Source organism: Onychomys torridus, chromosome 15 (assembly GCF_903995425.1).
Source record: "Onychomys torridus chromosome 15, mOncTor1.1, whole genome shotgun sequence".
Lineage (NCBI taxonomy): Eukaryota > Metazoa > Chordata > Mammalia > Rodentia > Cricetidae > Onychomys > Onychomys torridus.
In genome coordinates, this window is record NC_050457.1 from 76,958,456 (window position 1) to 76,976,633 (window position 18,178).

General features: G+C 47.6%; 1 protein-coding gene across 1 annotated transcript in view; it reads left to right on the forward strand.

Annotated features, from left to right (window-relative positions):
• The first annotated feature begins 8,180 nt into the window (after window positions 1-8,180).
• Window positions 8,181-18,178, forward strand: part of Lpcat1 (lysophosphatidylcholine acyltransferase 1) — a 51,827-nt gene continuing 41,829 nt past the window's right edge. Inside the window, 1 exon segment of the mRNA XM_036207189.1 lies at window positions 8,181-8,469. Within this exon segment, the coding sequence (XP_036063082.1) occupies window positions 8,335-8,469 (135 nt within the window). The 5' untranslated portion in view covers window positions 8,181-8,334.

Consider the following 18,178-nt stretch of genomic DNA (forward strand, 5'->3'; position numbering starts at 1 on the left):
TTACATGGGTACTAGAGATGTGAACTCTGGTCCTCATACTTACAAGGCAAGCATTTAATCCACTAAAACATCTCCTCAGTCCCCTAAAATCCTGTCTTCTAAACAATTCATGGGCCGAACAACATGCCAAAGCAGAATCTAGAAAGTATATTAAACTAAATAAAGATGTGTGCGCAGGACCTAACACTCCACTGCCTGGGCTTCAGCTGAATCCGTCCTGAGAGAACATTTACATTGTTGCTTATCTGTATCACAAAATGAAGAATGTCCAATGCCTTGGCTTTCACTTTAAGGAACCAGAGGAGGAAGAAGAACAAAACTAAAGATAGAGAAACTCTCAGAGCCCAGATTAAAGGCCACTGACAAGTAAGAGAGAGGAAGTTGGCTCAGCTGGTAAAAATGCTCGCCCTGCAAGCTCAAGGACCCAAGTTAGATTCCCGGAACCCACGTAAAAATCTGAGCACAGTGGGCCAGGCATGGTGGCAAACACCTTTAATTCCAGCACTCAGGGAGGTAGAGGCAGGTGATCTCTTTGAGTTTGAGGCCAGCCTGATCTAAAAAGAGAGTTCCAGGACAGCCAGGGCTGTCACACAGAGAAACCCTGTCTTGAAAAAACAAAGAAGAAAGAAAAAGAAAGGAAGGAAGGAGGGAGGGAGGGAGGGAGGGAGGGAAGGAAGGAAGGAAGGAAGGAAAATCTGGACATAGTGATGTGCATTTGTAATCTCAGCACTAGGAAGACAGAGACAGGCAGAACCCTAGAACCCGATGACAAGCCTGCCCAGCATAGTTGGTAAGCTTCAGGTTCCAGTGAGAGATCCTCCCTCAAAAAAAGACAAGGGGTTGGGGAGATAGCTGGTTGATCAAATACTTGCTATGCAAATATGAAGACTAGAGTTTGGGTCCTCAGCATCCATGTAAATGGCAGGTAAGTGTAGTGGCCTGTATGTAGTCCCAGCACTTGAGAAGCAGAGATAGGGCAGTTCAGGAGCAAGATAGCTAGCTAGACAAGTTGGATCAGCAAGTTCTTGAGTCAAGTGGGAAACCCTACTTCAACATATAAAGTGGAGAGCAACAAGGAAGACATCTTGATCAACCTCTTGCTTCCTTGTGCACCTGCATACACACACACACACACACACACACACACACACACACACACACACCAAAATCAAACAACAAAAACGAGGTAGATAGTGCCTGTGGACCTCAGGCCTCTATACACGCACATATACTCATGCACAAGCACTCCCACACATGTGCACCCATACAAACATGCACACACACATCAAAGGAAATAACACAAGATCTCAGAGAAACCAGAGACTTCTCTAGGAACAACAAAGTCAGGGAACATCTGACCTGACCAATTGGGGACCAAAGAATGCAAGAATCATCAGGAGTAACTAACCATAGTGAAAGGACATGGGAAGTGCCAAGGGTGAGCACTGTAAGAACATAGGGCCAACATGAAGGGTGAACATGGTGAGAGAACATGGAAACCACAGGCGGAAATGGGCACAGCAACATCCACCATGCCCTGCAGATATTCTGTAAGTTTATATTGTAAGAGTGTGTCAGCCACGTAGTGGAGGTACACGCCTTTAATCCCAGCACTCAGGAGGCAGAGACAGGGGAATCTCTGTGAGTTCAAGGCCAGCATGGTCTATAGAGCGAGTTTAAAGACAGTCAGGGCTACACAAAGAAACCCTGTCTCAAAATAAAAAGTCAAAAACAACAAAACAAGAATATGTCAATATGACAGTGCATCTCTCAACTTAGATGAGATGGACAGATTCCTAGAAAGATATACATATCAGTTACACATCTGTTTACAGGCAGAATGACCATATTTCTATGGAGTTATTTGTATCTTAGATCACCGACAACCTCACTGAGAACTTCTACTAACATTTATAGAAAAATTAATAGCATTCTGCACAAGTTGTTCAAGAAATCCAGAGGGGACAGAACAGGCATAAACTTTTCCATGCAGCCAACATTGTTCTGATAGCAAACAAGGCATAGACAATATGAGGAAAGCCTCCATTGGGCAGAGTCTTCATGGAAATAGATGCAAATATCCTTGAGATTGTTTGCAACCCACATTGAAAGGAATGGTGAGGGTGAGCACTCCTCATGTCCATCAATTTGACCAGGTGTTCTAACCAGTAAACCCCAGCAAGAAAAAGAAAGCAAGATGAGAAAAGAGGGAGCATATTGATACAAATTTAAGGTTATTTTTGTTATACTGTATATGTATTTCTACTTCTGTTTAAGATATTTTTGTATATTGACACAAATTTAGGTTTATTTTTGTTATATTGTATGTATGTTTATAATGCTGTTTAAAATACTTTTGTATATTGATACAAATGTAAAATTATATTTGTCATACTGTATGTATGTTCTACTTCTGTCTGGGATATTTTGTATATTGATACAAATTAAGAATTTTTTGTCATATTGCAGTATGCATTTCTACCTCTGATTAAGACATTTTTGTATATTGTTACATATTCAAGGTCATTGTCTTTATGCTTTATAATCTGTTTACAGATTGTTTATTTTTCTAGTGTTGAAGCATTAGTATTTAAGCTGTATAGGTTGATAAGAATTACAGGTTAATAGTCACCCATGTTTGTCAAACTTATAGTCATATTAGTTAGGTTTTCTAACTTATAGTTAGTTAGATAGATATTTCAGATGGATAAGTAATCTTCAGACACTTCAAAGACCTAGAGAATATGGCATTTAAATGTTTTAATAACTTAGAATTTCATTGATGTGAGACACAATTGCTCCTGGCAGCACCCATCTACTCCTGAGAGAATAATGGGCATTGAAGACACTCCATATGAGATTTGTCTTCTTGGCAAAACTGGCCTCTTGGGCAAAGACCTGCCCTTGCCTTGACTGCTGACAGTAAGCATGCTGTCCAGTCTGGACACGCAGGACACGAGGAAAAGCGACTGCTGAACCTTGCCAAGCCAGGGTAGGACAGTCTTTCAAAATTTCCTGCTTCTGAAAATGGTCTGTCAGAGATTCTAGGCCTGTAGCCTAGAATAAGTGGATGCCCCAACATTGCAGAGACAATGTGTGATGACTGTTCAGGCAGCCAGCTGTTTCTGTCATCCCTTGCATTTTCAGAAGTTGCTTGCTCACACTTCCTGCTTGCTCAGGTATTGTTATTTTCCTTCTCATGTCTTTGATGGGGTTGAAGACTAGATAGTTACAGTTACAATCCTCTCATGTCTTAGCTAAGAGCAAAGCAGGTACAAGACTTAGGTTCTTCAGGACAGGACAGCTATTGGAGTAATGCCTGTAATTTTCCAGTTACCTATAGTTTGGACACTTAGTATGTGTTTCTTATTTGATGTTGTTTTTGTTGGCTGTAGTTTCATTTTTGTTTATGTTATTACCTTTTCTTTCTTCTGGACAATATTTGATAATTGTTCTTACTGTATATAGCTTTGTGTTAGGATTAGAACTCTTTCATTTAAACAAAGAAAGAGGAAGTGTTATGGGAATTATTTCCATTCAACCAATGGCTTTGGGGTAGAAAGCTCTAGAGTGTGGTCTTGCTTACATACGGGACTGCTTAAGAGCAGAGGAATAGGGGCCTGCACTCTCTTGAGTAGGAACAGAAGCAAGCCTTGCTTGCTGTTGGTCCCCATCGCCCTTGGGCAGAACAACAGGATAGCGGCAGCTGGAGCAGCAGGATCAGCAGTGGTATCTTCCTTGTTCTGTATTACTGAGTCTGCATTCCCATTGCACCCCTTAATAGATTATTAAATAGATTTGTATGGGTTCATACTTCAGGAGCAAGATTGTCTTTGTATGGATTCACACTTCAGGAACACACAGAAAACATGATTCTGTGCCGAGGAAATCCAGAAACAAATGAAAAAGCTACCAGAATTCACAAGAAACTCTGATGAGACTCAAAGATACTTATTTTTGTATGCTGGCAATAAACAATCAAACATTAAAAGGATCATTTATGGTAGTTCAAAACTACCACACATGGCAGAGGTGAACTGTCTACACATGGCAAGCCATAAAACATTGTTAAGTGAGATGATCAAAACTAGACAAGTTGTGTTCTGTATACTGGGTAAATGAGTCAAAGGCCCAGCACTGTTAAGAGCCTATTTCTTTCAAGATTCCCACGTGATTGCTAGGTGTAGTGGCTCAGGCCCACAGTGCCAGTTACTCTGGAGGCTGAGACTAAAGAGTCGCTGAATTCTGTGAGTTTGGGGCCAGCATGGGCAACACAGTGAGATGCTGATGTTATTAAAAAAAAAAAAAAAAAAAGTCCTGTTCAAAGAGAGAGAAGACTCCAAGCTTGAGGATGTTAGAATGTGTTTCCAAGTCATATAAACTATAAGGAAACGAATTCAGAATGTATTAAACCTCACAGGGTGTCTGTCTGTAATCCTAGCACACAGTAGGCTGAGGCAGAAGAATAATTAGGTTTCAGGCCACCCTGAGCTATATAGCCAGACTCTGTCTCAGAAATAACAGATCCACTACAAAAATGTAAACTATCTGGACAGGTAGTCCACTGAAGGTGAGTCACAGATGTCAAGCACATGTACAGATGTTCTTCCACTGCAGATCCCGCCGTTAGGAACCACAAAGTGGATGCTGGTCTAGGTCCTGAGTGCTGGCACATGAAGTACACAGGCGTAAAACACAGACTAGCTGCAGCAGAATTTTACAGTCATCAGAAGAAATGTAGAAAACTATGAGCAAACAGCTCTACACTTCAAAATATTTATTAGAATTTCCTCAGGAGGGAAGAAAACAGCACAAGAAGAAAAGTTCAGATCTGAACAGGGCAATGAATGAGCTTAAAAGGCAGCCATTGGCACAGACACAAAAGTCTTTTCGAAAGTCTCTATAATCTCTTGAAAAGATAATTGACTGTTCAAAGCAAAAATAATAATAGTGTGCTGGGGAAGTTCAGCATATATAAAATTAAAATACACAAAAGCAGTGGCAGGGGGGGCAGGATATTGTGAAATCTCCCATGTAAATGGCATCATACTATTTGATATGCCATCAGAGAATACACATTAAGCCCTAAAACAGATACTGACTGAAATGTTAAAGTAAATATGTATAGCGGATGAGCCAATGGTAGAGATAAGATGGAAAACCCACTAAATTGGTCCAGAAGAGAAAAGCACAAAGCAAGGCCAAAGAAGATAATCAGAAAGCAAACAGCTGACTGAATGTTTCAACCTTAGTTTGCTGTATCAACTTCAGACACAGGAGATCTAAACTCTGCTGTTTTGGTTTGGTTTTTTTTGAGGGGGGGGGTGTTGTTTTGGTTTTGAAACAAGAGTCTTGCTGTGACATTAGCCTGGCTTTGAACTCACAAAGATCCTCCTGCCTCAGCCTCTCAAGTGCTAGAACTATTGGATAAATCGCCAAGCCTGTTTTTCTAAAAACTGCTGCAAAAAGACTAGATTTAGAGGTTGGTTAAAAAGTGAAATGCATAGCAAGATGGAGAAACATGCCAATAAACAGTAGACAACAATAAGGATGGGTCAGAGACTCCATCATAATAAAGAGGTTGATTAGTTGAGGAACAATCCCTCTGAGTATGTACGTACCTAAAGACATTGCAGCAAAATACAGAAGACAGGAGCTAAAAATTTTTGAAAACTAAAACAGAAAAGTGCCCAATAAGGTTGGCCTCAGTAATTAACAGAACAAGTCACACAAGTGTAGGAAAATGTGGGACCCGCACATGCACAAAATTATGCATCAGTGTAACCCACCAGCATTCACAGAATACTCCACCCCAAATGCATAATTACAGGGCATAAATACAATGAGCTCACAGGGCCTGGCTTGTGACCACAAAGGAGTTATTAAAATTAAAGACAGAAATGTGTCTGGCACCTTTCCAAATATTTGGACATTACTATGCAGCTAACTAAACAATACATGGGTCAAAGAGACCACCAGGGAAAATAGAAAGTAAATTAAAAATCAAAGGAAAGTGGAAAACCAGCAGGCCAGCATTTGTGGGATGAAGACAAAGCCGTGCTTCTAAGAAAATGGACAGTGTTAAATAAGAAAGGTCTACAACTAGCAATCTGCACTCCTACCTTACAAAGGCAGTGAAAGAATAGCAAATTTAATGTGAAAGAGAGGAAAGGAAATTTCTGCCACTACAGCTATAAAAGGGCTTGCAGGTTCCACTCTGCCTCTCTCCTACTACGTGAGAACTTAGAGTCCTCTCGGGGGGACACCACACTCAAGTGGTATCTTGGATGCAGAGATTGGTTCATCATCAGATTTCAAGTCTGCTGGCTCCTGTTTCGGGCTTGGAAGTGTAAGAAAGCATTTTTTTCTGGTGTCTATAAACCGCCTACGCTTGGGTGTTTTGTTACAGTGATACAAAGAGATAAGAGAAGACTTCCCACCTAGCCCTCTGAGGTTTGTTGATCTGTGAGCAAGACTGTCATCTTGCTCATATGCAATAGTTCCTTTCCACATATGGTCACCTCCACAGGTATTGCAGTAGGACTTAGGGGAACATGCTCAGTCCACAACATACTCTAACAGGTCCCCAAGCCAAGAGCTTTAACTGGACTTCTGCTCATCTCAGTAGGCATTTCTCGCTTACATATTGCCAAGCACAAATATAGTGTGTGTGTGTGTGTGTGTGTGTGTGTATGTGTGTGTGTGTATTTTACTTTATGAGACAGGATCTTATTTAATCCAGGCTGGTCTGGAATCTGCAACCCTTGGCTCAGCCTCCTTATTTGTGCAATTATAATGATGTACCAGCACACCAGGCTTACATACATCAAGTGTATGTGACTCCATTCCTGTCCTCTGTGACTGGAGAACCTGGGCTAACACAACTACACAAGATGTCTACAACTCTCTGAGACCTGGCTTTGAGGCTACAGAAATCCTGGCCCAGGATACCCTCAGGTCTCTGCCTATAGAATTCAGGTGGCACCTGGGCAAGCTGTCTTTTTTGGGGGTAAAGGTCTGTATGCAAACAGGCCTTTGTGTCCTAGAATTTTCTTGACAAGGAACTGCAGATCCTTGGATGTTGCACTCTTGTGTCTAAGACTAGAGTAAGTGGGAATTAAAAGCTAGAATCAATGGAATGCTTATGGCTAGGCCACAGGGCAACACAACAGAGCATTAAGGCTGTTCATAGTCTTTACAGACCTCCACAGCCTTCTTAGCCCAGAGAAAAAGCTGTGTGTATTGGTTGCTGCTGCAGGGCTCATCTTACAGAGTGGACAAAGATGGTCTCAAGGTGAAGTCAGGTGTGGAATACAAGATGAAGCTTTGAAGTGATGGGACTTGCTAGCCGACTTCTCAAAAAACAGAACAGGGCTCAGCATGGTCACAACTGTCAGCAGTTATCAGAGGCTCTGGTCATCCCATGAACAGGCTTCTATGAAAGGATGTGGTGGGGTCTCTCAGAGCTCTGGTGTCCACAGGAACACAGGGCTTTAGGGAAGGTGAGACAGGAAGCCAAGGGGGTCCGGAATTCTATAGAACTTGGTTCCTTCTTCCAGTCTGGTGACTGAGGCTGGACCCTCAGTCTCCCACCACCTGCCTGTTGAGGGTTCTGATACATAAATAAATACACCTGGCGTTGCAACAAAAGACATTCGTGTTTCAAGTGTGCATATTTTGACCGGAAAGCTACTTTGTGTCCTAGTTAAAAAACAGTGATACAAACTACTGAAGGCATTCAGTGAGTCAAATGTATACATTGTAACAGGAAGGCTATTTTGAGCACTAGTTAATAGTATAACACAAATTAAGGTCCTCTAACGCATCCCCTTCACCCGCGATGGCGACTGATGGATTACAATGGTTAGGGGAAGGAAGCTGTGCGGAGAAGCCGGCCTGGCACAGTCCCAGGTCGCTCCAAGAACCTCTTTCCAGGGTCACAGGTGCAGGCGCAGGCCGGCTCTGCTGCGTCAGTGGGGTCCCCAGCGGCCGCTGTGCCCACAAGCCTTGTTTCTGCGGCCCAAACCTTAGGGTCTTCCCACTCAGGGGAAATCGCAGGTTTCCCCCGGGTTCCAGGAAAGTCCACGAGCCCCGAGCTGCGCAGGCGCAATCATGGCCCAGCGCTGTCGGGGCGGGGCATCCCGTTGGCCCCACCCACGTCACGCCGCCCCTCCCGCGCCTGCGCCTCCGGGCGGCCGCGCATCCTCGGCCCTCTCCCGCGCGCTGTGTTACCTCTGCCGCCTTCTGCTCGTCTGCGTTCGGCTCTGCTCCGCTCCGCTGAGCTCCGTCGGTTGTGCTCCATCTGCACCACTCGGTGCTCAGGCGCGGACCGCCATGAGGCTGCGGGGCCGCGGGCCGCGGGCCGCCCCCTCCTCCAGCTCTGGGGCAGCCGACGCGCGGCGGCTAGCGCCCCCGGGAAGGAACCCCTTCGTGCACGAACTGCGGCTGAGCGCCCTGCAGAAGGCCCAGGTGGGTTCTCCGCAGCGCTGCTGTGCTCTGCCCAGGATGTGCCCGGGATGCAGTGGGGAGGGGCTGGGCGCCGCCCGATCCTTGGAGAGCCGCGCCCCTCCCCTGCAGCACCCTTCGAACCCGCGCCAGGGTCCCGCTTCCCGCCGCCTGCGCGCATGCTGACTTACACCCTCTTTGGTTTCAGCACCCGACCCTGCACTCCATCCCTTGGGCCCCACAACCTCATCCCGGGCCTGGCGCGGGTTCCCGCCAGCAGGAGGCCTGGTGGTGGGCGGCGGAGGGGGCGGGGGGGTCCCTCGCATCAAGCAGCCCCTTTCGAGCGCCTCCGCTCCTAGGAGACTGACTGTGTGGTGGCCTAGTGAGGGAACCTGGATGGTCATCTGGAGCAGCAGCGATCGTGCGAACCCCCTGGCATAACCTGGCGGGAGGATTTCCACATCCATGTTTGCGGATTGTTTCCTGTGTCGAGTACACTATTTCGGCTGTTAGCGACGCTCCCTGGGGTGGCTGTGCCGGGAATCAACTTTATACAACCTAGTTCCCACGTGAGAGGGAACCGGTGTACTGCGGTTGGTTGGTGGGAGCCTGGATCCAGGCACAGTTAACCATGTGTTCCAGTGGCTCTCGCTGTGAGACCTGGCACGCGGAACCTCTCCTACCCTGGGACCAGGTCTGTGGTGCTGTGGTCACTTCGGGGACCTTCCTTTATGTAATGAATAGAGTTCACAGTTTCAGACTTCTGTGGCTCTGTGGTTTATGGGCAGAGTAGCATTTCCAACTATGAGGAACCAGCTCTGAGATGGTGCTTTGAAATGTGTAATTTATCAGGCATAACATCAAGGTGAAGTTTGTGAAGTCCTTGAGGTTGTCACTTTCCCAGGCACAGGTTTCTTCTCAAAGTTTCAAATGGGGTTGGTTATCACCCATGACAACATGATGGTCAACAGTTGAAAACAGAGAGGCCCCAGGTGTTATCCCCTTCCCTGCTTGTATCTGTAGCCAGACAAGGCAGCTTCCTGTGGGACTCTGCCTGGAGCCTCCGCTGCTGTCAGTGGTCCCCACTTCCTGGGGCTGTGCCCAGAAGGAGATCTTAGGGTGCAGCCATCTCTGAGCCTAATTATGCCTCTATTTCATTCCACAACCTCCTACCCTACAACTCTCTTTGGGGCCACTTGTGCAACCAGTGGGTCTTTCTTCCTCCTCCTGGATCTGCTGCTTGGAAGCCTTCCTGAGATATTCCTCCAAGGGAGCCCCGACTCCTCCTGTGGATTTGGGGGCTCCTCCCTAGCCAAGTCCATTCTGGTTCACCCTACCCCATTCCTGCCTGGTCACCTTAAACAGCACATCCCTTATTATTCTTTCCAATCCTTGCCTTATTAGCCTGCCTCTTCCCCATCCTGGTAGGTTCTCACCCCCATCCTAATCTGCACTGCCTCACCCTGTCATGTTGCTTCCACCTCACACTTTATGTTCCTTCCCTCCCCTCAATACTCAGTCTGGATGAATTCTCTTCCTCTCAGAAAGCTCTCTCCCCACTACTTAAACATCAGCCCTTGCCACAGTCTTAACCCATTTAGTCTGATTCTGGGACCAGGTCTTTGTTGCCCAAAAGCATGTGCCCACGAGCCCCTGCTTAGAACCTTGGTGTGTGTAACTGCTTGTCTACAGTCTGTGGCTAAAGAACGTGTTTGTAAATGCCCTCAGAATTCTGTTACACATTCCCCAAGCTATGGTTTGCAGAGCCTTTGTCTTTATGGAAGGCTTTATTGAAAAGTTTTCTAGAGGGCAGATGGATGACCTGTCAAGCAAAAGAATCCTTCCCCTTAAGGAGGAGGTCCCTTAAGTCTGAAGCTCAGAAACTTCCTACTCCAAGTAGCTCTGAACTGCCCTGGGAGAGGTTACTGTGTAGCTTTGGATTAAGGACACACAGGCCACCTCAGCCCCTAGCAGCCCATCTGTCACTTAGCTACAGATTTAGCAAGCAGCTTAAGCATTAAGTGGACAGAATATAACAGGCTAAGATCTATCTGCACACTGGGGTCTGAAGTCCTTGCTGCTTCCTGTTACAGCAAGGCTACAGATGAAGGGCAGGCCTCAGAAGGTCTTGGGCTGTCAGCTAAAATTCTTCTCAGTTTGTTATTTTTGAAGTCATAAAATGTGTTTCTGTCACAAGGTTTTTGGGGTGCTCCCCATGGACTCTGTGGTACAAGCATTTCCCGTCCCAGTTCTGATGGGATTTCCCGATTTTGAAATTTGACTAGATCGGCGTTGACTTCCTGGACAGCAGAGCCACCTTCTCCTGGCGCCAGTCCTGGTTGAGTGCAGGTTCAGAGGCAGCTGCCAGCCCATCTCAGAGAAGGAGATAGTGAGGTTAGGTGGCTGACAAGTTCTGCCCTAACTTCAGAGCCCTGAGTAGAATTTGCCTAAATACTGGAAGTTTCTTCCGGCAGGCTTTTTTCCTAGTATCTGAGTTACGGCAGAGCACAGCCGGGCTGTCACTGTGGCCTGGCTCCTTTGTGTGCAAAGTCCTGACAGCACACAAGATCCTGCCACTCCTACATGTGTATCTAGTCTCCAGGCCCCAGGCATATGGGCACAGGGAGGGCAATGGCCTGCTGACTCTTGCCACTCAGTGGAGTCACCTGGACACTGCAGGAGACTTAGTGAGGGGTACTCTGTATTTAAAAGATCCTGTTGCACCCCACCATGCTGTGTGGAGGTGCAGGTGTTCTACAGACTTACGGAGGAGAGGTGAGACACTGGAGAAGCTGGCTTGGCTGCACGGTACTTAGCCCTTCCCGGAATGCCTGGAGCCCAGGTCAGGCTGAGAATGCATACTTCTGCAAGCAACATGGCATCTGATGGCCCACCTCTGTTGTGCCTGTGTGTCTCAGGAAGACCCAAGGTTGTTTGCCTGTGTCTAGCTTTTGGTCACTGTTAACTACAGCCCCTAGACTCTAAGCCTTAGAGGCAGGCGGAAGGCCAGCCTGAGTTCCTGTGTCACAGATGAGGACTGAACTGTTCGTGTCTCACAATACTGTGATGCCTTAGTGATACCCTTCTAGGGAGTCTTCATGTATAGCCAACCTGTAGTCTTTCTAACATTCTAGAAAGTGGTAACTGAACAGTGGGAAGGAATTGTCCGGGGAAAGACCTGACTTAAACTTTTACAGCCTTTTAGAATTTGGACTTTTGGCAGCCTGCATATTTCTTTATAAGTATACACTTCATGCCTAAACATACAGTTTTGTTTCTTAACTGACTGGAAAGCACAGGTCTGCGCAGTTGCTAAGGCGTGGAGCCTGTTTTAACCCAATGTTATTAGAAGAACCCATTTGAATGTCCTTGTGCTCATGTCAGATTATAAGGGACGGTGGATAACTTTGTTGTTGTCCTCGCTGATTTGGTGCTTGTGTGTGTGTGTGTGTGTGTGTGTGTGTGTGTGTGTGTGTGTGTACGCACGTGCACATGTACATGAGGCCAGAGGTTGACGTTTGAGTGTTTTTATCAATCCTCACCTTACATACATTTGGAGACACGGTCTCTTCCTGAAGTTGGTATTCACCAGTTCAGCTAGACTGGCTAAAGAAGCCCAGAGGTTGTCCTTTCCACCTCCCCAGCACTGGGATGATAGGCACCCACTGCCACCACTGGCTTTTGTGGGGGTGCTGGGGTTGAACGCAGGTCTTCATGTTTGTGCAACAAGCACTTTACTAGCTGAACCATCTGCCCAACCCCAGTCCTGCTTTTTGCTTTACTTTTTAACTGTGCGGGCTTCTCTCCTGCAGCCCTTAGTGTTAGCAGTGACAGCTGGCTTTTGTCTGGCTGTAGACCATGCTCTGCACTTTTCTGTGTGCACAGTCTGGTCCCCACATAAGGCCGAGGTAGTGTCACCTTCCACAGCACAGATGGGAGCTGACACTAGAGAGCCTCCTCTCACTGTGGCCCTGGTCATAGCTCCCAGCAGAGCCCACACCTTTTGAAGGTGTAAATATAATTCTGGCCTCTTGCCTGGGGCTGGCTTCGAGATTGTTGTGATGCCAAGACCCACCCTGTCTGTACAGTGTCCAGGGCCTGGGTCCCTGCTGGTGTCGCAGTTTCCTCTGCAGTTGCTTGGGTGCTAGTGTGCCAGGAGGAGCCGCTGGTGTACATCTTACATTGTGTTCTTTTTCAGCTATAACTCTAGCCCTAAACTTTTTTTATATATTTAAATTGAATGTAATCCTTTCCGTCTACAAGTGGTCAATGAGTCAGCTGACTGACCTTTGGTCATCACCGTTCATACAAGTAGCAGTGACCTATGTCTATCCTGTGAAATGGGCTTAAGAGTATGCAGCTTAAGGGAAGTTGTGATTCCTGGGAACCCCGGGTCAGCCACGAACCCTCTAGGCCTATGCCAGTTTCATGCAAGCAGGCACCATTGGTGACTTCTGTAGGCTGGTGCACAGGGCAGCCTGAAACTTGCAGGATGGATATGGAACCTGAGGCTGTTTCCATGCTGCTCCTGGAGGCAGCTCTCTTGTACATACCTCCTCGTGGCAACCTCAGTCTTCATGGCCAACATCGATGCACTATGTTTTTGTGCAGCTGAATAACCTGTTTCTCATTTCATTCTTTTTTCCATTTTTCATGTCTGTAGGCATGTTTGCTTGTGTCGGGTGTGAGCAGGTGGGGGCACATGCATATGGAGGCCCAAGGATGATCCTGGGAATAATTTTCAGTTCTTCCATCTCGTTCAATGAAACAGAGTCTCTTAATCACATGCAGAGCTCAGTAGTAGGGTCACTTTGGCTAGTTGAGCTTGCTCTGAGGATCCCATCTCTGCCTTATGAGGCTAGCTAGAGTTACAGGTGAGCTGCTACATTCACTGGGGATTTTCTTGGATTCAGGGAATCCCAAACTCTTTTTCACACTTGAGTGGCAAGCACTTAATCAGTGAGCTATCTCCCTAGCCAATATCTCTTGTTTTTTAAAGATCGGGAACTTTGTGCCTTAAATAGTTGCCGGCTGTCAAGACCCAGCGGCAGACCCTAGGCTTGGGACCCACCTGCTGGCCTTATCAGTCACTTGTGTCTGATGCTTCCATTTCCCCTAAATAGCAGAATGCCCACAAGTCCAATTATCTACTCCTCCACAGTGTTTAAGAGGGTTCCCAAGACTTCCTTTCCCAGGTCTCTGAGTGTTGAGGCAAATCTTTTATCAAATCCTGTTTCTCGAAGCCGCATTCCAGAAGGCCTGACCCAAGGGTCCAGGAGTACTTAACTAACATAGGGCCCTCCGTATCTAATTTCATTGGACCTAACCTAGGGCAGGTGCAGCCAGCCCAGATGACTAGGGCTACAGTTGAGGAGCACGCAGCCCTTGTGGGTCTGCTGCAGTATGTTAGAGTGTCCTTAACACTCCTGGCTGGGATTCCTGATGCCTCTTTTGTTCCTCAGATCTGCAGTCTAGATGTGAATGACTGTGGAAATGAGCCCAGAGGGAAGAACCCAGTGTTGGGGAGGTGGATGCATGTAGGGCCAATAGTACAATGTTTTACTGTGGTGGCAGCCCATATCCTATTGTATCACCATGGCAGTTTTCTAATGAATTAAAGCTAACCCATGTGCTCCTGGCCTTTTTCCATGTGGTAGCCCTTCAGCATGCTGCATGGACTGTGCGGGGAGGTACTAGCTGTGGCTTAACCTGGGCCATGCCACTCGGGTCAGCTGCTCGTGTTGAGGATAGCTCCTTTCCTGAGCCAGCACATTACTGTTCAGTTGTGTCTGCTGTACAGTCAGAGAGTGACTTATTATCCCTAAGAACTTATTTATCATCTACAGGCTTTTTTCTTTATCTACAGGCTTTTTAAAAACACAATTTAACTGCCCAAGTAGACATAGAGCTGAACTGACCTAAAGCCTGGGAGGGCAACGGCTGGCTCTTGGCCATGTGGTAGAGAGAAGAGCTTGTGTTGGCCTGTGCATAGAGATAATAGATGCCTATGAGCTAGGCTCACGCTGGGTCAGGTAGCAAGGGCCACACTTTAGGAGTCTCTTAGGGCCTTTTTGCCTGCCGAGTTATCCTGTAAGGGGACAGCTGCTATGGACAGATCAAACCCCAGGTCCACTTATCCCACAGGAAGTCTCACCTACAGGAAGGTGTTCTTGGTTACTTTGTACTCAGTCCTGCCCGTTGTTCTTTGACTTTTTCATATGGCCTCAGACGTTCCCAAAAGCTCAGCCCCCTCCCAAACTGACTTCATCCTCTCCTACTCTTCACAGGTTTCTTATTTTGGCCAGCATCCCGAGACTGTGTAGCTCCTGTGGTCAGTGAGGTGGGAACCTTCCCACTAGAGGCATGTGATCAAGTCAACTCCACCCTTCAGAGAAACAACCAGTCTCAGGGACACAGTCCCTGTGGTGGTTTCAATAGGAATGGCCCCCATAGACTCATGTGTTTGAATCCTTGGCCCACAGGAAGTGGCACTATTAGGAGGTGTGGCCTTGTTGGAGGAAGTGTGTCACTGTGGAGGTGGGCTTTGAGGTCTTACATGCTCAAGCTATGCCCAGTGTGATACACAGTCTCCCTCTGTTGCCTGTGGGTCAAGATGTAGAACTCTCAGCTCCTTCTCCAGCTGTGTGTCTGCCTGCATTCTGCCATGACAATAATGGACTAAACCTCTGAACCTGTAAGCCAGCCCCAATTAAATGTTTTCCTTTATAAGAGTTTCCGTGGTCATGGTGTCTCTTCACGGCAATAGAAACCCAAAGACAGTTCCAATACACCTCCTTCCCTGACCAGCTAAAACAAACAAGCTGTCCATGTGGTGTGGAGTTGATGGTATTTGTGGTCTTCTCCATCAGGGAGCTTGGGGTGTGCTAGAGGCAAGGGTTCTCACCCACAGAGCTTGTATAAGCTGCAACAGAGCATGTTATTTCCAAATAGCCTTCCTCCTGAACAGTGAAAGCAGCTGGAATGCTCTGGGGCTTGAATCTTGTGATTCCCTTGCTCAGCCCAAGCAGTGAGTCTTGGAGATAGCCACAAATTGGGGTGGGTCTTTCTCCTGGACTCATCTGAGTCCTGGTTCCCCAGGGAAGATGGGACCAAAGTGAGTCCCTGTGCAGGTCTGAGACTTGTGTCCACTGCATGCTGGACCTCTACTGTTGATGCTGTCCTAGGGGTCCCCTCCCCTGTATTGTCTGATATTCATGGGTTCCAGCCACCATGACCACTGGCCTAGAGGACACATTCCTGCGGAGTTACCCCTACATCTTAACATTAGAGTTAGAATGTGAAATAGTACTTGGGTTGGGGAGAACATGATTCATCCTAAGCCCTATCTGGCTGGTATCCCTCAGCAGGGCTATGTCCTGAACACTTCCAGGAAAGACCTGATGAAGGAACAGCGTGTTAATATGCAGGCACTTCTCTGCCAACTGATACTTGAAGTATCTCGTCTTAGAGCCACCACCCTCAGTGAGCAGGGGCAGGGGCAGGGTCTGTGGGAGCCAGGAGAAGCAGGTCCTTTAACTCAGGTCCTGTCTGGTCTCCTGAGACTGGACTGTTCACCTGTTGGAAGCTGGAGCCTCCTCTGGAGTCACAGGCCCTGGGAAGCTGTTGGCAGGGTTCCCATCTCTGTTCCACCTGTTCCTGGTAGCCTTGGGCTGTTCGTACACATGGTGCTGAGATGAGTGCCTGGAAAGATCCCTTTTGGAGGACTGTAATTATGGGGAGTCCTGCCCCCCCGGTGCTCCCTAAAGTAGGTCAACTGCCACTGAGTCCCTGCAGCTCCGGAGAGGGATTTAGGACCAGTTTCTATTTTTGAGTCTCATTCTTAGAAGGTAGTGCATACAGCCCCCAAATGTTTGTCTTCAAGACTTTCTGTTTTGGCAGAGCCTTTGGGTGGCAGACCACCCTGGCAGGACCCCGGCTGCTGTCTGACATGTTGCAGTATTTCACCTCTTAGGCAACAAGACTGTCAGAGCAGAACTAAGGGGACCAGAGGGACAGAGCCACAACACACACACACGCACACGCACACATGCACAGAGTGAACTTGTGTTGATAATGTGTAGTAGGAAGAGTGAGGAAGGCATCCTGGAGAGACCCCTGAAGCCAGACCAAGGCCAGATGAAAGGCTCCTCCCACCATGCCTGCCAGGATGGTCCTGAATCAGAGAATAAGCATTGTTCTGGGTACCCATGTCTGCTGCTCAGCCTGGGCCTTCCCACCAGAGAACTTTGCACTTACTGCCCCTTGTGGGGGACACTGTCTTCTGCCCATTTTCCTTGGTCCTTCTGGGGTCCTGTAGTCACTGCAGAGGCCTTTCAGAGCACATGCTCCCTGTACACCCTTAGCCTCCCTCCTGTCACCACCTCCTTCATCCCCTAGTCAGAGCAGGCAGGATCTTGGTGTGTGCAGTTCTTGCTCATATCAAGTAGACTTCGACATCACAGGTGTTGAGATGTGTCTGTTGAGTGACAAGTCCACCTTCTACCATATGCCTCTCCATTTAATCACATCACCCATGTATTGGTACAGGGATCTGCCAGCGATGGGTTCTGTTCTCGTCTTTTAGGAAGCCTACTGTCCAGACAGCATGTGGCTGGTTAAGTGACCTTACAGTCTGGTGGTGGGGGGGGGGGTGTTTAGGTGTCTGTATCTACAAGCCACAGGACTGATGGCAGCTCAGCCTTTCTAAGGACTGGGCATGTCCTTGACCTTGGGCACAGGGCTATATGTTGTAGGATATTTTGTTTGTGTTCTGACAAATAAAGCTTGCCTGGAGATCAGAGAAGCAGAGCAGCAGCACCAGAAACTTTTTACCTCTACAAATCCTCAGACTGAAAGGGCCTCCGAGATCCTGTCTCCACCCCCCTAGTGCTGGGATTAAAGGTGTGTGCCGCCATTGCCTGGCCTCTATGGTTAACTAGTAGCTAGCTCCACCCTCTGATCTCCAGGCAAGCTTTATTTGTTAGAACACAAACAAAATACCATACAACAGCTATAGGGCGCTCACAGCCCAGAGGCCGCATCATGAGGCTGAAGAGTAGTTAGAAAGGTCTTGTCTAGCTACGGCCTGTCCAGAACCCTCTGGCCTCAGGGGAATCCTCCCCACCCCTGCCATGAGGGAGGGCAACTGTTTCCTGTGTGCTAATTTCTGAATCTTAGAGTGAGATGGCCACAGCCTGGATGTTGCTTAGGTTGTTACTTCTGAACTTATCTGGAACTCATATATTATCTGACACTGCAATGTCCCTGATAGAGCATTTCTTGGGGGTCCCCAGGCTGCAGTTACTCCCCCCATGTGTCACTGCCTTGCTGCTTTTCTGCCAAAGGCTGCACTGGGTGATTATGTAGCCTTTCCTCTGATTGAACAGATGCTAGGCCAGGCCTGGGCCCTCCCTGCTGAGATAGACAGCTGCAGAGCCTATGCTGCTGGGGGGGGGGGTGGGGGTTGTACAGGGTGACAGTTACCTAACACCCCACCTATCACATAAGGAGACATAGCCACATGGTGTCGGGACCTGTGCTGTGGGACCTGCTGAACTAGGTGGATAAGCAGTTGCTCAGTGGGCACCAAGTCCCAGCACCTGCCCATAGGAGCACAGCTGTGAGCGGGGAATATCCAGGTGTACTGCTGCCTATGAAATGACATGTGGAGACCCAAGTGGGTAACCAGGGTGACTTCCCAGGTCCTTGTTAGTTAAGTTTTGGGGTTCCAGAG